The sequence below is a fragment of the Silurus meridionalis genome, chromosome 15 (genome assembly GCF_014805685.1).
Source record: "Silurus meridionalis isolate SWU-2019-XX chromosome 15, ASM1480568v1, whole genome shotgun sequence".
NCBI lineage: Eukaryota > Metazoa > Chordata > Actinopteri > Siluriformes > Siluridae > Silurus > Silurus meridionalis.
Window position 1 is genome coordinate 12,082,560 of NC_060898.1, and position 21,290 is coordinate 12,103,849.

At 35.9% G+C, this 21,290-nt stretch overlaps 2 protein-coding genes across 3 annotated transcripts; both read left to right on the plus strand.

The window, feature by feature from the left end:
* The first annotated feature begins 3,785 nt into the window (after positions 1 to 3,785).
* Positions 3,786 to 6,697, plus strand: rbp4l (retinol binding protein 4, like). The gene is made up of 6 exons (XM_046867252.1): positions 3,786 to 3,934; positions 4,103 to 4,220; positions 4,495 to 4,631; positions 5,428 to 5,540; positions 6,120 to 6,332; positions 6,469 to 6,697. The coding sequence occupies exons 2-6, from the start codon at positions 4,104 to 4,106 to the stop codon at positions 6,477 to 6,479; spliced, it is 591 nt and encodes a 196-aa protein (XP_046723208.1). The 5' UTR covers positions 3,786 to 3,934; position 4,103; the 3' UTR covers positions 6,480 to 6,697.
* Positions 6,698 to 10,973: 4,276 nt separating this feature from the next.
* slc26a1 (solute carrier family 26 member 1) lies at positions 10,974 to 17,355 on the plus strand. Of its 2 annotated transcripts, none has more exons than XM_046867152.1 (3): positions 10,974 to 11,047; positions 14,455 to 15,100; positions 15,196 to 17,355. In XM_046867152.1, the coding sequence occupies exons 2-3, from the start codon at positions 14,504 to 14,506 to the stop codon at positions 16,705 to 16,707; spliced, it is 2,109 nt and encodes a 702-aa protein (XP_046723108.1). In that variant the 5' UTR covers positions 10,974 to 11,047; positions 14,455 to 14,503; the 3' UTR covers positions 16,708 to 17,355. The 2 variants fall into 2 exon arrangements, with proteins under 2 accessions (XP_046723108.1, XP_046723107.1); XM_046867151.1 differs by lacking the exon at positions 10,974 to 11,047 and adding an exon at positions 11,976 to 12,099.
* Positions 17,356 to 21,290: the final 3,935 nt, after the last annotated feature.

A 21,290-nucleotide genomic window follows, 5' to 3' on the forward strand; every position in this document is an offset into this window, starting at 1 on the left:
CTGCTTCACCAACTCCACATCCTCCAACCTTCTCTCTGTGATTTTCCTCATTCATCAGCTGCTCAAAATACTCCCTCCACCTTCTCAACACACTCTCCTCACTAGTCAACACATTTCCTCTCCATCCTTTATTGCTCTAACTTGCAGTACATCCTTCCCAGCTCGGTCCCTCTGCCTGGCCAATCGGTATAAATCCTTTTCTCCTTCCTTAGTGTCCAACCTCTTATACAGCTCCTCATATGCCTTTTCCTTGGCTTTCGCCACATCCCTTTTACCTGCTGCCGCATCTCCTTGTACTCCTGCCTACTTTTCTCATCACTCTGTCGATCCCACTTCTGTTTTGCCAACCTCTTTCCCTAATGCTCTCCTGCACTTCCTCATTCCACCACCACGTCTCCTTGTCTTGCTTTCTATTTCCAGATGTCACACCAAGTACTTTTCTAGCTGCCTCCTCATCACTCCTGCAGTAGTTGCCCAATCATCCGCACCTCTTCACCACCACCAAGCCCCTGTCTGACCTCTTCCCTGAACCTCACACTACACTCTTCCTCCTTCAGTTTCCACCATCTTATTCTTCTTTCAATCCTTACTTTCCTCCTCTTCTTCTTTGCCTCCAAAACCATCCTACAGACCACCATCCGATGCTGTCTAGCTACACTGTCCCCCGCCAACACCTTACAGTCTCCAATCTCCTTCAGGTTGCATCTCCTGCATAGCACATAGTCCACCTGTGTGCACCTTCCTCCACTCTTATACTTCACCCTATGATCCTCCTTCTTTTTTAAAATACGTGTTCACCACTGCCATTTCCATCCTTTCAGCAAAATCTACCACCATCTGCCCTTCCACATTCCTCTCCTTAAAACCATACCTACCCATCACCTCCTTATCACCTCTGTTCCCTTCTCCAATGTTTAAACCCACCTCCAATGTTCCTGGCCTTACTCCCTTTCCACTTGGTCTCCTGAACACACAGCATATCTACCTTTCTCCTCTCCATCATATCAGCTACTTCTTTCCCTTTACCCGTCATAGTACCAACATTTAAAGTACCAACCCGAACCTCTACTCTCCTACACTGCTCCTTTTCCTGCCATCTCTGTAGACGTCTTCCTCCTCTCCTTCTCCTCCTTCGGCCAACAGTAGCCCAATTTCCACCGGTACCCTGTCGGCTAACGATACCTGTGGCGGTCGTTGTTAACCCGGGCCTCGACCGATCCGGTATGAAATTCTCATTTGTGATCCGCATATTTGATTTGGCACATGTTTTACGCTGGATGCCCTTCCTAACGCAACCCTCCCCATTTACCCGGGCTTGGGACCGGCACTAAGAGTGCACTGGCTTGTGCCCCCCTAATGGCTGGGTTAAATTGTTTTAAAAATATAAATTGTTCAAATGTTGATGAACACAAATATGAATAATAAAAAAACTGCATTAATAAAAAAATTAACAATTAATTTTATTTTTCGCATTTCTTAACTGTAACTGTATCGAAATTAAACCAAACCGTGACTTAAAAACTGAGGTGCGTACCAAACCGTGAATTTTGTGTACCTTTACACCCATAATGTATATTTCAATTTTAGAAGCTCTTGTAGTTCCAATGAACCTTTTTCCCCACAAATACTATATTTTTGCTACTTTGAATGGTTTATCCATTCATTTGCATTAACTTGATAAACAAGGCCTACTTTGCATAGTGGAATAATTCCAACAAAAAGAGAAACAGTATAAATCTTTAAACTTAGTAGGGGTCCAGAGCAAACAGCTTTTAGTATTTAAATGCAGACTATCTCTGCCCATGGGAACTTGTTCTCAATCAGCAGTAGCTCCAAAGTGCACAGCTCACCATCATGTGAGTTAAAACAGACTGTCTGAAGTCCAGGCACCATCAAATGCTCCACTGTTTACAGGGATTAGCCAGCAAGGAGGCGGAGGCCAAACACACCAAACAAGAGTGTTGTTGATGCATGTTAATGGGGGATGTAAATGGATATCGAGATAATACATTATCCCACTTTCTGAACACACAGTAGATCAAACAAATTATGGAGAAACCCTCATTTGTTAACTGGTTGGAAAAAGAAAATATGTACATGTACATAATGTCCCCATTACCCACATCTCATTAATTTAACAAAACTTTTTTTTTCTTTTTGATGTTTTTGATGTTTTTGATTTTCAATGTGATATGATTTTATTTTATTTAATAGTCCACTTGCTGTATTCAACTTTTTGTTCTGTTTTTGTTTTGTTTCCTCTATTGAATCAGAGGAGACCGAAAGCAAGGCTGCTATGAGACATTGTCCATTGTGAAATAAAATAAAATTGAATTGAACTGAATTTATTTGAATTGATTCATCTCAATTTCTTTTTTAACATTTCTTTTTTAACACAAAGAGAAGCTTGTAAAAGCTGGCTAATTAAAGTTTGACTGCCAAAAAATGAGTATGGTGAATAAATGAAAAATTAATAATTTAATTTGATTGATTAAATTGTCAATGATATTCATATGTTACACAAACTAACAAAGGGAAATGAAGTTTGGTTTGATTTAAGGTTGATCACATTATCACCACTATTGTAAAGCTTCACTTTCAAACATTAGGCCACACCTACCTGAGTCTACCTGAGTTTGGAGTGGAGTGACACCAAACTGTCTTCAGCAAGAAATATAGATCTATGACTCTTTTTAACATCTTTTGTGATATTTTTTTTTGTCTTGGTCAATAGATACCAGTTTGGCTTACAAAAACAGAAAATATAACAGCAAAGCTGTGTGAGACAATAAACATGTTTTTTACACTGGATGCCCTTCCTAACACATCCCTCCCCATTTATCCGGGCTTGGGACTGGCACTAAGAGTGGCTGGGGTTGGTTCCCAGACCGGGGATCAAACCCGAGCTTCAGCAGTGAGAGCGCTGCATCCTAACCACTAGACCACCAGGGAACCTTAGTCACAGATGAGTAACAAACAATGGGAAATAATCAATGGTGAATGAAAAAAGAAAATTAAGTCGTAATAGGTCAACTATTTTAGTGCAACACCATGGCTTCAAAATGTTTTTAAATAAACAGTCATTAAAATATTCAATAATAATTATCAACAGCAATAATGCTGAACATGCTGCATCAATATTTTTTATCAGTTTCTGTTTTTTATTGCTACTAGTTAATGAGCTTAATTTTTACATTGATAATATATTTTGTATATATTACATATTGTCATTTAATATAAAAAGTTGAGAGTATAACATTTTCCTAAATTATTCAATTTTTTTTAATAAAAAGCTATTATTACATGGTTTCAAATTATTTATTTTATTTGCTATGTGTATAAAGGAGCGAAAATAATTACTAAATAATAAAGTAAAAAAATAACACAAAACGTTCTTCGGAATAAATGCATTAATAATGACCAAAATAAATACCAAACATTAAAAAAAAACGAATGTTGAACAGAAGTAGAATCCAGGTTTATAATTTTGTGATCATTTGTTCTTAAACAAATTGTCAGACATTAACACACATACAATAATAAACAGGTTATGTACATATGATGGTTTCAGAGACTCGTGCTTATATTGATTATAACTGTTTTCAGTTATAATGAGGAATGTTTTATTTGATTTCTCTTTTTGTTTTTAGAACTTAAATCAGTACAGCTTATTGTGTTACATAAATCCAGGCTTGTTTTTTACATAAAGCATGGGCGGGTTCAACCAAGAATCCAGATTACACAGGGGATTTCTGCAACCGGATTAAGCTAAGCACCTTATTTAGCAACAAGAAGTGAAAATCATTAATAAGCCCTTCTGTGGTGTTGGTATAAAGGGGCCACTGGTTCACAGAGAGACATAATTTGGTGGAGAAGTGGACAAGCTCCTATTGCTATTTATTATCTCTAACGCTGATCAGCATCAACATAACAGGTACGATCTGTGGTTTTATTATTACCTTTAAAATATTGAGGCCTTTAAAATACCATATGTTTTGACAGTATCAAAAAGTATGTATTAAATAATTAATTCCCTCTTGCTGTAGATGTAAGAAAAATACAAGTGAATATAAGCATAGCATTTGCTCTCATTGTGGTATAGGATGGAATATTGCAAGGTCGCCTTGCTGTTGGTTTTCCTGTCCTACATTAAGCATTGTTGGTCATCTTCTTGTGTGGTGGACAGCTTCAGTGTCAAGCAGGACTTTGACCCCAAAAAAGTAAGTCCACAGACCAGGGCTATATGGAAAGAGACTATTAAGAATATTCTGGAATCTGATTGGTCAGAAGGTGTTGGCTAATTTTTTTTTAACAGACAATATTTGGCGTTTTGTAATAAGAAGGTTTGTGTAGCATTTATGTAAGTTGTTTTTAGTGTCATCTATAGGTTCCTTTAGTTTTAGTTGCATTTTTTGTTTTGAAACTAAATAACCCAATAAAATGGCTAAACTGCAATTTTGTTATTGATATAAATTTTGGTATGTGTTTTGTCAGTATGCAGGAAAGTGGTATGCTCAGCAGAAGAAAGATCCAGAAGGACTCTTCCTGCAAGACAATATTTCCGCAGAGTACACCCTGGAAGATGATGGGACCATGACCGCTTTTACCAAGGGTCGAGTCACTCTTTTTGGGTGGGTGAGGAACAAGATCAGTTCAACAGAATTTTGCAAAAAGAACATATTAATCAGTTAGTGGTGGAATAACTAGATATAGACAAGCACAAATAAGGTAAGGATTACCAGCATCCAACTAATATTTACTTGATCTTGTAATGTTGGCGCTATATAAGTTTTTTTTACAGTAATGTGATTGTCCTATGTAATTGTCGTAAACATGTTATCTTGAATGAAAGAAAAAAAAAGACTAACAGCAACCACTGGCATGTAACGTTGAACAGGCGTAAACTCAAGACAGGAACAAATAACCATATAAAGACAGATAAAAACAAAAAAATTGTCAATAGAACATTGGTTTTTTTTTGGGAGGTGGTAGCTTAGTGGTTAAGGCATTAGATATGAAGGTCATGAGTTCAAATCCCATTCACACCAAGGAGCCACTTCTGGGCCCCTGATCAAGGCCCTTAACCCCCATAGCTGCTCAGTTGTATAAATAAGATAAATGTGCAGTAAGTCACTCTGGATAAGGGTGCCTGCCAAATGCCATAAATATAACTGATATATAGATCCTCACAGCATGTATTTACTCCTAAATGATTTGTGTTTGGACCTATTTTATAGTATCTCCTATGAATTACTAATTAACACAGTGTAGTAAAGGTGTATAGATTGTAGTGATTGGAAGTCTGGATAAAAATAAATCTGCTGTAAAATTAAATCCAGTATTGAATCAGTATTTAGTATTAGCAAAATAATTGGTTACGGCAGCATTAACCCAAATGTAAACTACTGTGTGTTACTGTTTGTGCAGATTCTGGGTTGTGTGTGCTGACATGGCTGCCCAGTACTCAGTGCCTGATCTGTCCACACCTGGCAAGATGTTTATGAACTACCAGGGTCTGGCTAGCTACCTGTCTAGTGGAGGTGGGAAAATCGTTCTCACTTTCTTTAATAATAACTTACAAATCCCTTGAGCAACCATAGATTTTAAGAGCTTTCAGACTTTTATTTCACACAGAAAAATTTTTTTTTTTACAAGATAAACTGTATTACTACAGATATCATTGAAATGTCCATTCAAATAGTAAGACAAAACACTTTGAAACTAATTATTTTTTTTCTATAGCAGCATGTTTTGAAGTTTTATAATTCCCTTACATGGTTTTATTTTTCACAGAAAAATACAGCTAAAATCATTTGTGAATCAATGTGAAATCAATGTGAAAAAGGAGAAACGCATAGCTTGTCACAGAGAACATACAAAATGCAAAAGCCTCATTAATGCAAACTTTATGTTTGTATTGTTACAAAAAACTAAAACCAAAGACTTCAAAGAATGTTAAATATACATTTCCATACAGAAAACATCACCAAAATATTGCAATTAGATTTGCATTTTTCAATGTCTTCTGACCAGCTAGAACCAGCAAATACTTCAACAGCACCAAGCTCTTTGTTTTATAATTGTAAATTTTACCTTCCACCCTGGTTTGGTTTGCACAGGTGACAATTACTGGGTCATCGACACTGACTATGACAACTACGCCATCACTTATGCATGCCGCACACTGAAAGATGACGGAACCTGTGATGACGGCTATGCCCTTGTGTTCTCTCGTAACCCTCGTGGCCTGCCCCCACCCATCCAGCGCATTGTGCGCCAGAAACAGGAGGAAATCTGCATGGCTGGCCAGTTCAAACCTGTGCTGCAATCAGGTCAGGCTTAAAATATAGCACTTTTGACAAAGAGCGCTTTTATGCCCAGTCACTAATGTAGAGTGATGTTTTCATGAATAAATACCTGCCTGTTGGACACTTGTGAGACTCACAAATGTTCTCTTTTGTTCCACAGAAGCCTGCTGAGCGCTCCGACACCTCCCTTTGGTATGCTGCCAGGAGAAGACACATCCAAGGCTTTGAAGATGCAGACAATTGCTCATCAGGGAAACGCAGTTTGCCATTTCAAGGGAAAATTGTGTTTGGAACAATAAATGTTTTTTAAACAAAAGTAATGCTTATGGGAGTTAAATAGAAGATTGATGTATGCAAATGCAAATAAAATACTTTCTTCCTCTTAGTAACACTTTGCACATGAAAACTATAGAACAAATGTTCAGGATTAAAAAATAAGGTATTTAGTTCTTATGCCTTACACTTACAACAAATTGAGTTGAGTGCAAATTAGGTTTTATTATTTAAATTACCAATTTAAGGTGACATTTAAATGTTTACATTTACATTTAGAGCAAATGCCCTTATCCAGTGCTATACAGTATATACTCCATCAGAAAAAATATCCTCATGCTATTACAAGTCAGGTTTAAGAATACTGAAAAGCTCAGAGCACAGAGTAGATTTAGTGCCAGAAAACTTCGAGTTTAGGTTTGAATATAAATCTGCATAACTTTGTTTATTCATTCATCTTCAGTAACTATCCTGGTCATGTCAGGGTGGATTCATAGCTAATCCTTGAAAAACTGGTTGCAGGGTGGGAGCATTCATCCCAGGTGGGACGCCATCCATCACAGGAAACACTAACACACATTCTCACACATTCTCACACATTCTCACACATTCTCACACACACACACACACACACACACACACACACACACACACACACACACACACACACACACACACATGCACACACATGCACACACATTTACGCTTAATGTCAATTTAGAGTAGTCAGTCCACAAGCGAGTGAAAACTGGAGAACATGGAGGAAATGCACTCGGGCATGAGGAGGACAAGTAAAAGCTGACATAGACACTAACCTAAGATAAGGTTCAAACCCATGACCCATGATCTATGAGGCAACAATGCGCACATGCAGAATTCTTCTTATAATTCATACTGTATAAACCCTTTGTGCATATTAATAACATTTCATTAAGGGAGAATTTGCATGTGTCACACCAAACAAGACTGAAGTACTGTAATCTAAGCACTTAATACCAATACAAATTTACCAATTTCCCTGAAAAAAAGTGAATCTTTAATTATTGTGCACTGTTAATCTACAACTTCAAATCAGCCAGAACCTAAAACTGTTATGTTAAAGCCAGTTTACACAGGATGCCTTTTTTAATGTATTTAGATGCAGAGAAGTCACATAGAGCAGAAACCCTGTTCCTGTAATCTTAAAATATGTCCAGTGACATTTTTTGTGAATATTGTCACAATCTACACTTAGCATAGTCATGGCATCCCTTTATAATTATACTGTTTCTATTTTGATATGCTTGTATAATACTCTATTACAGCTATAATAGTGTAAATTCTTAAGAATTGGTGCATATTTCTTTTTTAAGTATTTTTTCTACTTGCATTTTGTCTTAAGTGTTAAATTGAACGACCAATTTTAGGAGACTTTAAAACAGAGACATATTCTATATATAGACGTATACATTCTATTGACCAGCAGCAGAAATGTTTGCAGCTGGTGTTCATAAAGTAAGAACGGGAGCTTTGAGGATGGATTTGGACTGTAGTTATTGTCAACAGTCTGCTACACTGACTCAGGACTACAGTTTGCTTCTGTTCACCATCACTGTAGCCAGCAACATTGTTTATCTGTAATAAATGGACATTCGGTAATAGAATGAGAGTAATAAAGAGTAATAAATTCAGATTAACAAAAAAAGGCAGTCTACCAAATCAGCATCTCTAAATTATGTCTTAGTTAATTTTTTTCCACTGTTGACATTACTGAATCTTATCTCGTAACCCTTGCACTTAGACACAAATTCACTACCATCTAATAAAACAATAAGTAACTACATATACTGCAAGAAGCTTCTATGAAAAAATAGAAACATTAACCAGATTTGTACATAAACAAGCCAACCAATGGTGAAAGTGCACAATTCTGTTACAAATATTAATAATAAACCTTAACAAAAAAAAAAATTATAGTATTATAATTATAATTCAGTTTAATTATACTACTAAGTCACACTTACTTAGTTGTCAACCACATAAGCAATTATTACAGCCTGCAAACATTTTTTGTAGTCACCTAGGAATTGTTCTAAACTTATTCACCCACTTCCTTGCAGAATGCTTCTAGTTCTGAGCTATACTTGCCTGATGTTACATTTACAGCATGTTTCAAAGAGACTGTCAGGAAACCAGTATACATTAAATGAATCTCACGGTTGATTCTAGGCCATATTTTGGTTGTGTTATCAAAACCAGCTTTAGATTCTTGATTAAATGTGTCATATTTGCTTATGGAATTTTCTGTTATTTAATGGGATCTATTTTTCTATTTACCCATAGGTTATTTCTCGTGCACTGGCTGCCACACAACCCTTCTGCATAATAGATTTAGTCCCATGCTTAACAATTGTCAAGGTGTTGTTTTCAGGAAATGTTGCTCCTTATTATCCTTAGTCTTCTTATTATCCCCAAATCTTCTTGCTCTTCCAGATCTTGCCTTGACTTCGCTCATTTCCACTTATAACTGACATTTAATGAAATTTCTGAGAAATGGAAATTGTGAGCTGGAAATGCATTCATATATTTGCATATTCAATATCAAAAATCAACAAAATATGTAATTTGACAAAATGGGCCCAAACTTTTGCATAGAACCATAGCAGAGCACATAAAGGTTGACTCTGTGTTCTGACCACATCTGAAGCGTAAGACAAACCATTTCCAAGCACTAATGTGTAACTTATTACAGTATGTAAACAAACCTGCTTTCTAAATTAAACTACAACTTGTTGCATATCCTATTATAGCTAACCACAACTCTGAAGAAAGAAAAACAAAAAAACCACACAATAACCAGAATGTGCAGAACGTGCTAGCAAATATCCCTTCCCTACCATGTTCATGTGATGAGATGTATTATTATTATTATTATTATTATTATTATTATTATTATTATTATTATTGTTGTTGTTGTTGTTGTTGTTGTTGATATTATTATTATTATTATTGTTGTTGTTGTTGTTTTTGATATTATTATTATTATTATTATTATTATTATTATTATTGCTATTGTTATTTATTATAAAATAAATAAGGGATCTTTATATAAATTAGACATATTCTCATGTATATATTTTATATTTGACATAAATAAATGTCAAAAAGCTGTGGATATTTTTTTTTTTTTTTTTTTTTTTTATTATTATCTGTAAAGACTGTCATAGATCTTACATCACAAAAAACTGCACTTAACACGTGTAAAAGAATTTCATTTATAGATATGAAATTATCATTGTGTAATTTGAAATTAAAAAGCCAGTTGTCAAACTGCACAATGCACAATTTTGTCAAAACTATGTGCACACCCCACCATTACCCCTATATGTGGTGCTTCTCTAAAGTTTTGCCAAATGTTGAAGAAATCTAATTGATCTATTTAATTTAGATGCACACATTGCTTCCATGTGATTTAATTCAGGTATGTTAACAAAATTTGTTTTCATGCATCCATCATGTAAGTTTTGGTATAAGCAATGTATATATAAATAATAAAATAAAAAAATACAATAAAAACACATTTAGATTTATTTATTTGTGTGTGTGTGTGTGTGTGTGTGTGTGTGTGTGTGTGTGTGTAAAAACTATATACAGTATAATATGTTTTCTTAAACTTGACTGACTACATATCCCATATTTTATATTTAATTAAATTGAAAACTTTATCGAGGCTTTATAAAGCAAAGGTTTGCCAATGTTAAGGTGGATAAATTGGACAGTGCCCTGACCTCATCCCCACCTTTGGGTTGAACTAAACTTTCCCTTTTGATGCTGAGTGAGCACATGCCCACAGCCATAGTCCAAAATCTAGAGAAGCACTGTTCCAGAAGTGGGAAGCAGAAACAGAGGTTGCAAATCAATATTAATGGAATTTGCAGTAGGATGTCATGGACATGTCTACATACTTTTGGTCATATAGTGTATATAACACTATTATAATTATTATAATCATAATAATTAGTAATTGGAATAGTAGTAGTAGTATCTTATAGTTGTTATTAAGCTCATAAGTTCATTGTTTCGACTGAAATTCTGAAAATAAAGGAAAAAAATATAAGGATATTTTTGTGGGTTGTAAAATAAAGAAAGATAAATATAATGCATGCAATTTGACTGATACATTTTTTATATATTGATATAGAACTTTAGAATGTCTCGTGAAATTCATTTATACTGAGGTTCTGTAACAGAGGAGGCACTGTTTCCATGGTGATAAGACTGAGGGAACTCATCACCCCTCCTCCCTCTGTCTGCTTCAGATTGGCTGCCGAGACGGAGTGCTCTGAAAGGCGCGACATTTTTTCCCATCATCCTTTGTCCCATTCAAGGCACACCGAAAGAGCTGTTCCATACCAGGAAGTCATTTCTAGGTGAAATGCATGGCATATATCCACTCTATACTGTACTTCCTCACGGCTGTGATGTGGGTGAGTCGCTCTTTCTGTCTCACCTTACAGCAAGCAATGTAGGGTAAAAGTGTTAATGTGTTTAGAATCCTTCAATGCATATGTTTACATTGGATCGAAGGTATGATTTTTAAATTCAAATGTGGACCTGATTTCTTATCCATACTTTCCTACCTGCCTTTTTATATCAACCACAAATTGTTGTCCAGGTTCCCAGCCTTTATCCAGAATATGACTCATGATGTGCAAATGAGAGTTTTACATGCAAAATTCTGTCCAAAATACAAAATGTTCATCTTGTTTAAAACTAAATCAAGAGAAGGAAAATCATTACACAACAGTATTTTTCAGTGTTGTGTCCACTAAAACAACACCAGCTCAAAAACCAGTACCAAAGCATGTTCTACATATGAAAACAAAAAACCTGTGACAAACCCAGTCATTTCCCTGACACAGCAATCTTCTGAATGAATGTTTCATGAGTTTCAAGTGTCTACATTAAGTTGCTTGGTCTAATTTTCATTCAAGTGATTTGCATATTAACAGACAGTTTGTGCCTCTCAGACATTTATTAACAAAAAATAGAAATAATTCATTATAGATCTAATATAATATATCTAATGAACCTTTCCCCCAAAACATCACTCTTACAGATCCTCCAGAGCACAGACATGAGTAATGTCCTATAAGAGACAGAAAATAAGTAGGTATTACTAATGTGTATAATAATATACACAGCAGGTGATTAGAGTAAGAATCTGAGGCAGCTCTTTTTAGGTGACCTGCTGTTTACACCCAGTCACCTCATGCATGAGCATGGTTAAGAGAAAATGCACACTTTGCCCCCATCCTGCGGATATTACTCAATGGAGGACTTGAGAACATTTGCAGCTCCACCCCTTATGTTTTCAGCCTATAAAACCAGACAGTATCTGCTTAGCGAATGTCTATTAAGCTGTGCCAACATGATTGAACCACTCGTTTTCTGAGTCACAAGGTAATGAGTGAAATTTCTATTAGAATGAAAGAGTAGAAACGACATTGGATTTTAGACTTGAACCTGAATTATTCTGGTGAGTGGCTTTTTACTTAAAAAAAACAAAAATAATGCTTTCTATAATTTAAACCTTTGGATTTTTGAGCGTGGGCTCTTGGGATCTCCCATCAGCATTTTCAGTAAAGCTTTACATGTTTCAATTAACAAACATTATTAACACGACTGTTGCATTCTGCTTGCCTAATAAAATATGGTTTCAATTAACTTTTTATTACAACAGTGGTAAGAGTATTGCAGCTGGAAATTACAGATTTCTATTTCTGCATCATGTTCTAATCATGTCTACAATACCAGCTTTTTCACAGAGACTTGCATGATGGACACTCCAAATAATCAAAGCCTAAAAGTGAAAAGTTATTTAAAGTAAAGCATGTCTATTTAACTTTAAGGGAAAGAGAAAAAGAGGTGCTGTAATGTTAGTGAAGGCTTAACTGTTTTAAATGTTTTACAGACATTCCACAGTGTTATATCAAATTATAAACATATAAAAAGTATGATGCGTTACTGTTATTACTTACATTACAGCAGCTATAAAGTTATTTCCTCACACACCCCTCTCTCTCTCTTTCTCTCCCTCTCACTCAGTAATAATACAAAAAAATGTATATCTAGGATTCCATGGCTTAATATTTTCCCATGTTGGAAATGTTTCGAACATATTTCAAAGCGCTGATATTGGAGACTCCTTCCAGAAATGGTAAATCAATTTAATAAACAAACAGCCCTGCCTTACCTTCACATGATACCCCACATCAGGAAATCATGACACTGGCAGTGTGGAAGTCTGTATGTGTATTCTTCTTATTTACAGGACGTAAAAGCACTTATCTGTTTGCTTTAATCATTTTAGTCAACAGCACTGTTTATTCTTCTGTGATTAAACATGTGGACCATGGTTCAAGCGAATGCCTTTGATAAACCACATAGTCACACAGAACTAATCTCTTCTTTTGTATCAACTGCCATTTTATTTACTTAAATGATCAGCTTAGTCAAACAAACCCCTCCAAAGCCTGCATGTTGTTTGAGGCTGATATTTACAGAAAATATTGAGGGTCAGACAGCCTCAGCGAACCATCAGGTCATTGATTTCCCCTAGATAAGCTTCCTAAAATGAAAGAAAACTGTTAGCAGGAAACAATTATGATCCTGGTAAGCACATTTGACAAAGTTCTTACCAGACAATTACTGGACAGCTTGATTGTGGGCAAAATGTTTAAATTCATAAATAAGTTTACTCTTTAAATATACTCATTACATAATGCTTACAGTTCTTGGACATATGATTGTAGTATGGAATGGTAGCCATGCTGTTTTAGTTTTTCTCTCCAACTTCACTGCTCCAAAACGGCCCCAAACCTATAAGCTTCCACATCCGTGTTTGACTGTGGGTGTAAGGCAGTCGGGTAACACCTTTCTGGTTTTCTAGCTTACATAAGTTCTTCTGTTAGTACCAAAACTATATTTTTTTACTCATTTGTCAACAGAATGTTCTTCCATAATTCACTGTCACCTTGTGTGTTTTTACCTTTTACCTCGTTTGATGCATCTAAACAAAAAAAAAATCTTAAATTTGCAGTTTGCATTGTAACATCAGTGATTCAGCAACTTTGTAGCATCAGATGTATTATGTAGGTAGCGAATGTTTACAAGATTAGGAAGAAGAACGTTTTTAGCTTAAGTTAATGTTTTTCTATGTTACTTAGTGAAAGAGCAACTAATTTACTCTCAGTAACTAAATTCAGTGTGTAGCTTCAAATCAAGACAGACACTTTCATATTTCAGTTAAATATAAATGTAATTTTTTTACTATAGTGTTTATTTTTAACAAGAGTATTTATTTGGATACTTTGACTTTTGCAAAGACTTTGAGTATGTATTTTAAATATCAAAATAAACCTACCAACATGAAACAGTACAATAACGTCATTTAATGGGCTGATATAATCTGGCTACATTGATGCAGTAATAAAGGCTCTGGTCACTGGCTGATGAGTGGAAATTGAGCTCTATAAATTCCTACTGTGCTGTGGATATAAAGTGATACACAGTAAAAACTACCCGAGTGTTAGTCTTACATTGAACAAACCTAGACATTTTCTTATTATACACTGTTTTAGATTTTTTCATTTTGTTATTCTGTGGACTTTGTATATATATCTTTCTATGTCTTTCCATCTGAAATCATTATCTATCCATTGTTTTTAACCATTAAGTGTTTACTTTGTGTACTATATTTTTATTCTGCAGTGGTTCACTATCATAAAAAAATCTGATTTGATCTCATAACCTAACCAGAGCATTTGTGTATTTTTACTGTATTTTACAATTATTTTATATATAATTGTAAACTTTATTCGTGTTTCTTTAGGAGTTAGGACAAAGAATCTTCTTGTCACACAAGGACAGCATTAGAAGACATGGAGGATACAACCCCTCAATATACATGCCACCTGGAACGCAAAGTTCAACGGAAGAAGGGACCAGTAGAGGTCATTAAAAGCAAACTGCGCCATCAACTGTCTTGTTCACTGCCCAAAGTGAAAAGGACATTAACAGATTTCTTCCCAGTTGTGCGCTGGCTGCCCAAATATAAGATAAAAGAATATGTGTGGGGTGACGTGATGTCCGGGCTCATAGTAGGGATTATTTTAGTTCCTCAAGCCATTGCTTACTGTCTCCTTGCAGGCCTGGAGCCAATTTATGGTCTGTACACATCTTTTTTTGCCAATATCATCTACTTCTTCTTAGGCACATCCAGGCATGTATCTGTGGGTATCTTTAGCCTTATGAGTTTAATGGTAGGGCAGGTTGTCGATAGAGAAGTCTATTTAGCGGGGTTTGATTTGAGTGAAGACAGTAAGCAAAGCTCTTTGGCTGCTGTATGGAACACCACTAGAGACCACCAGGATACTGAGGACAACCTCACCCTAGTGGCCTTCAGCAGTGAATGTGGAAAGGAATGCTATGCTATTGGCATTGCAACAGCTTTAACATTCCTTGCTGGAGTTTACCAGGTACTTCCTTTCTCCAGATTAAACAAAAACATATACATTTGTAACATGTCTTATTATTAAGAAACTGTGATATTTTAAATATATTTTCCTTTCAGGTCCTGATGGCTGTGTTGAGGCTTGGGTTTGTTTCAATTTATCTCTCTGCTCCCATGCTGGATGGCTTCGCAACTGGTGCCTCATGCACCATCCTGACAGTACAGGCAAAGTATCTGGTGGGCCTGAAAATCCCTCGTCATCAGGGTTATGGAACCGTGGTTGTGACTTGGATCAACATTTTCAAGAACATACATAAAACCAACATTTGCGATTTGATTACAAGTGCTATTTGTATAGCTGTCCTACTAGCAGGAAAAGAGCTCCAGGACCGGTACAAGAACCGCCTGAAGATACCACTGCCTACAGAGCTAGTAGTAGTAGCCTTAGCAACAGTGGTTTCCCACTTTGTTGATCTAAATGGTCAGTATAACTCAAGCATCTCAGGTGCCATTCCAACAGGTTTCATCCCCCCAAAGGTTCCAAGCATTGAACTTTTTCCGCGTGTAGCACTTGATGCCATCCCATTAGCTGTGATCAGTTTTGCCTTCACTGTCTCTTTGTCAGAGATGTTTGCAAAAAAGAATGGCTACACAGTCAGACCAAACCAGGAGATGTTGGCAATTGGCTTTTGTAACATCATCCCATCATTTTTCCACTCTTTCACCACAAGTGCTGCACTTGCCAAGACTATGGTAAAAGACTCAACAGGTTGCCAAACACAAGTATCTAGCGTGGTGAGTGCTTTTGTTGTTCTCTTAGTTCTTTTGTTTTTAGCACCGTTTTTCTATTCCTTACAAAAGTGTGTCCTGGCCTGCATCATTATTGTCAGTCTGAGAGGTGCCCTGCGGAAATTCAGAGACTTTCCCAGGCTTTGGAGCCTTAGCAAAAGCGATGCGACTGTCTGGATGGTGACCATGTGTTCAAGTGCTTTAATCAGTGTAGAGATTGGCCTGGTGATTGGAGTAGTCTTTTCCATGATGTGTGTCATGGTGCAAACCCAACATCCCAAGGCTTCACTACTGGGCCAAATTGAGAACACTAATAATTATGAGGACATGGATGACTATGATCACCTTGTGATTATTCCAAAAGTAAAAATATTTCGCTTTCAAGCTCCACTTTACTATGCAAACAAGGACTTTTTCTTAAAGTCTTTATTTAAAGCAGCTGGACTCAAACCATTCCTTGAGAAAAGCAGAAGGAGAAAACTAGAGAAAAAAGCTAAAATTAGAACTGCAACGCAGACTGACAAAGAAAATGGCGATGTGAGTTTAAGCCTAGTAGCAAGCGAAGTGGATTTCCACACGATAATCCTTGACTGTTCTTCTGTCCCTTTCATTGACACCACAGGTATGAACACCTTGAAAGGACTGATAAAAGAGTACAAAGAATTGGGTGTAAATGTGATATTGGCATGCTGTAACACAAAAGTCATAGATTCTTTGAGACGAGGTTCTTTCTTCGGGTCTGATGATAAAGAAATGCACACACGGTCATTCCATAATATTCACAGTGCAGTTTGTTTTGCCACAAGCGACATTGCAGCATCGGTGAACACTACATCTGTGTAGAGGGAGTGTAACCTGATCAAATGCTCAACAAACATCACAGACATTAAACACACACCTTTTTTACTTCATAAATTATTAGCTAAAGGAGATTCCAATCTGACAGTATTAATGATCAAATTTTTTTTATTCTTATACACAAATTTATACTGAGTTTTTTCTTATTTTCTCTTCCTATAAGAGATAATGCTATTGTTACTGTAAGTACTTATGCTACATTCATATTATATGGGAGAATGGGGAAAACCCTGCTGTTCCGACATAAACACATCCATTAATGTTTACTGTAGTTTTTATGTGATGCTAGTTAGAAATTGCACACAGTATTCTTCATGTTAAATAATGCATCTCATTCTACATTTAGTGCAGTTTACTGGCTGTAATGTGTATTAAGATTAAATATGAACAACAATTCCTAATTTTTTTAAATGACATGTTTGTATAATCCATTGCCATACTACAACCTTTTGTGAGCAATATCAGAGCTGTCAAAGCTTAAAATTACTAATTAAAGGGTTCCTTTTGTACAGTTCTCATTTAAATAGTAGGGAGTACAGTTTTTCCCATATGATATGAATGCTGCATTAACCAGCTCTTATAAATGTGACTAATGTAAACCTTTTTATGTATTAATAAATGGTATTGATTTTGCTTATCTTTCTTATTTAATATATATTTAATGCTATATTATACTTAATAGTGACTAATTTTGAATCTAATATATAAATATGGAATTTATAGAATCTCTACAATCAGGGAAGACATTTTTCCAGCATAATATCTATCCATTTATGGATATCTTCCATTAATGAAGTGCAATAGGAAACTAATACAGCAGTACAGTAAGAAAATAATAAAGTAATATGATGAAGAAAATATACTGTAACATTTACTAAATGTTACTATAACAGCACTTCCTAGTTCTAAGTCTTTTCATACAATTTGTTACTGATATTTTTTTCCTAATTAATTTATATTTAATTTAAGAAATGAATGCATTTATATCACTTTATAATGTTACTTTTAGACCAAGACCAAAATGTCAATGACATTTGACATTTAAATAAATGTTTGCTTACAAAAAAAACCACAGTATCAATGATTAAAATTATTTTCTTCAATAAATAACAGCATTTATTTAATAACAGCATAATAACCAACTAACCAAGCTCCTGCCATACAAGGCCCTGTGAAAGAGCTGTTACTATAGAAACAATAATGTATAATTGAAACCTGTTACCTGAAGATGCATTATTGTTAGTACTGCTGTTACAGTAAGTATAAACTTAAACAACACATTCTGACTCACCATCATTGAGAAATTAACAGTTCTATACTATAAAACCGACTTAATAACACAACCTTCATCAGCTACTCCAGGCTAGAAAACAGCTGATTATTATATTGAGAAGCATTAGACATGGGGTGATGATTCAGGCTGCTTATTTTAATAAAGCTCTGACAGAGGCATGGAGTTAAAACTCCAACATCACTGTGAGTTATGACTTTAGACGGCAGAGCAAAGTCCAGAAAATGACTCAGTTTCAAATATATACCTGCTCATTATCAACTAATGCCTTCTATACCCTGTAATTTACGTTGAGTAGTCATTTTGGATTCAGAGAGTGTTATTTATTTTAATTAAAACCTGTCCTGCACAGCAGTTATAAGAATATAGTTTTAGGTACGACAAAAACCACAAACCATTACTAAAAACCATACTACACATTTATGTATTTAAATCTTCAACAAGCAACTGTCTATTATGGTCAAGGGTGCCTTGGAAGACATTGCCACACATTAACAATGTTTGTGAAAGTCCTTTAACGAGTGATGCATAGTAGAATGTGATGATAGGAACCGCATGCTCTATGATGGCAGTAAGGAGAGCAGATTAAGAAGAAGACAGTGCTCACTATAAGGTCCAGTGAGCAGAGAAACAAAAAGACAGTGCTCACACTACACCAGGGGTCACCAACCTTTTTGACACCGAGAGATACTTCTTGAGTACTAACTAATGTGAAGGGCTACCAGTTTGATACACACTTCTGAAATACCAAATTTGCTCAATTTACCTTTAATTATATGTTATTATTAATAATTAATAATATTCATCTATGTCAGGGCCAAACTTAATTGCACAGGGGGCCAAAACTCAAAGCACTCTTTCGGTCATGGGCCGAACAGGATAAACATTTATTGAACAATGTTTTTTTTAAACATAAATATGAATAAAAACAGACAGGAATATTATTCCAGAATAAATAAACTTAAACTTGAAATAACTTAAAATATTTTGCTCTCTATAAAAATATATCCTGTCAAAATTATACAATTTAGAAATATGAACATGCTGCGAAAAAATTAAAAAATTAAAAAATAAACGTTAAAATAACAACAAATAAAAACAATCAGATTTTTTTGCTCTTATGCCATTTTATAAAAAATTATCTTAAACTTTAAATAACTTAAAATATTTTGCTCTCCATAAAAATATCTCCTGTCAAAGACCAAAATTCTCACAGCTTCATCACGCAGCTCTTCAGAAACTCTCCCTCAGTAAATAACCGGCTTATGTGACTCTGATTTCTCCTCTGTTTTCACACCAGCTTCACTTTGTGATTTTGCTCTGGTGTAAAAAACATCTGCTGAAATGTCAGATTCCTCTTTAACTCTTCTACTTTCTGTATCTTTTGCTCTGCATTCAGGTTTTTCAGCTTCTCCTAATGTTTTGTCTCGTAGTTCCTTCTTAGATTCAATTCCTTAATTACAGCCACATTCGCTCCACAAATAAAATACGAGTTTACTGGCAGTGTCAGTAAACATCTACTCAGAATCCCATCACTTTTGAAAGGCTCTGTATTCAGAATCAACTTTACTCTTCGCCATTGTGAGGGGCTTCACAATAACTTTATAATAGGGTTAAATACATCAACAGAAGCTCAACTTGATTGATGCTGGAATGTTCTCAGGTAGTCTAGCATTCGGTAAGACAGCTGAAGCGCTGCATTATGGGATCTGTAGTTTGTGTTAATAATTAATAACAATAATAATAGATCTATATAAAATCATCTCGCAAGCCGGATATGATTGTACGTCGGGCCGGATTTGGTCCGCAGGCCTGAGTTTGACAACCATGATCTATGTGAAGACACTGATCATGTTAATGATTTCTCACAATAATTATCAACAATGATTTAACAAGGTAGGAAACAGCTATTTTTATATTTTTTAAAAAGGCCTGCGGGCGACTCCTGTGGTCCCCGTGGGCACCACGTTGGTGACCCCTGCTCTACACTATCCTCTGTGAAGCACGAGAAAAACTGCTTCAGGATCACTGACGTCAGGTTCCTTAGATTAAATAGCAATCATGGTATTATCAGCCTGTGTGTGGCCAACAGCTTCAAAGATCAGGAAGATGTTTTTTAAATCTTTGCAAACAAATTTTGATTTGACCAAACCATCTTCTTCATGAAAAAGATTATATTCAGTGGTTTATGAAGTCTACATATGTGTACAGAAGGAGGTTTTTTTGCAAGGTCAAGAGTATACACACAAAAACAATAGGCTTGCATAAAATCAAATAAGAAAATCATAAAAGCCGGCCAGAGCTTGATGCTGAGTCTCCCAATTTATGCTTCTGCCAGAGACTGACTGCACGGACCCCAATTCATGTACCTTCCAAAGGCAGATGGCAGAGATTACAATTTAGCTTTTTTCTAAACCTGATGCCAAGATCTCCTATGATATGCTCCTGCCAGAGTCTGACGATAAAGCCTCTTAAGTTATGCTCCTGTCAGCGGCATTATCCAGATCCTCTTGCAAGTCATTTATTCTTTTTTATCTTTTTCATTTTTTTGGTCAGGTTCATCTAAATGATAAGTTTGACAAGGTCTCCACTGCAATGCTCCAAACAGAGGCCAATGGGCCTTCCCTTCTGAGCTTCCTCTTGCAGGCTCTACCACCACTCTGCAGCCAGAACTTGATGCAGCAGCCTTCCAAATTATGCTCCTGCCAAAGACGGACTGCACAGCCAGAGGCCAGGGCATGCCCTTCCCAGCTAGGGACCACATAGCAACCCCCAGAAGGACCCTGAGGCAGACAGGGTGGCCTTTACATCCAAGTCTCAGCTAAAGGCAAATGGGGTGGCTTCTCTTGCAGCACTTCATTTTGATGCTGACAAGGCAGCTGCCACTGCCAAGCTATGTAGATAGCTATGTAGAACATTTTAATTTTAATAATTCCCTCATTACAAAATGTTTCTTTTTGGAGCTCTTCTGTCATACTTTATTATTTTCTGTTTTAATTTTCAGTCAAGGTAATCTGAATGCTAAGATTAATCCTGAGGCTGATAAGGCACATAAAGCTTCAGCCACAGGTAAATGAGATGGCTCACTCTTAAAGGTACTCTTGAGGTCAACAAGGTCAACAAGGTGCATCCACCACCAAGTTACAACCAGAGCTTGATGCTACAGAATCCCACTGTTCCTTCAGAGGCTGACTGCATTGCATCCAATTCATGTTTCATCCAGAGTTTGATGGTTGAGTCCCAAGCAATGCTCCAGCTAGAGACTGACATGGCACCA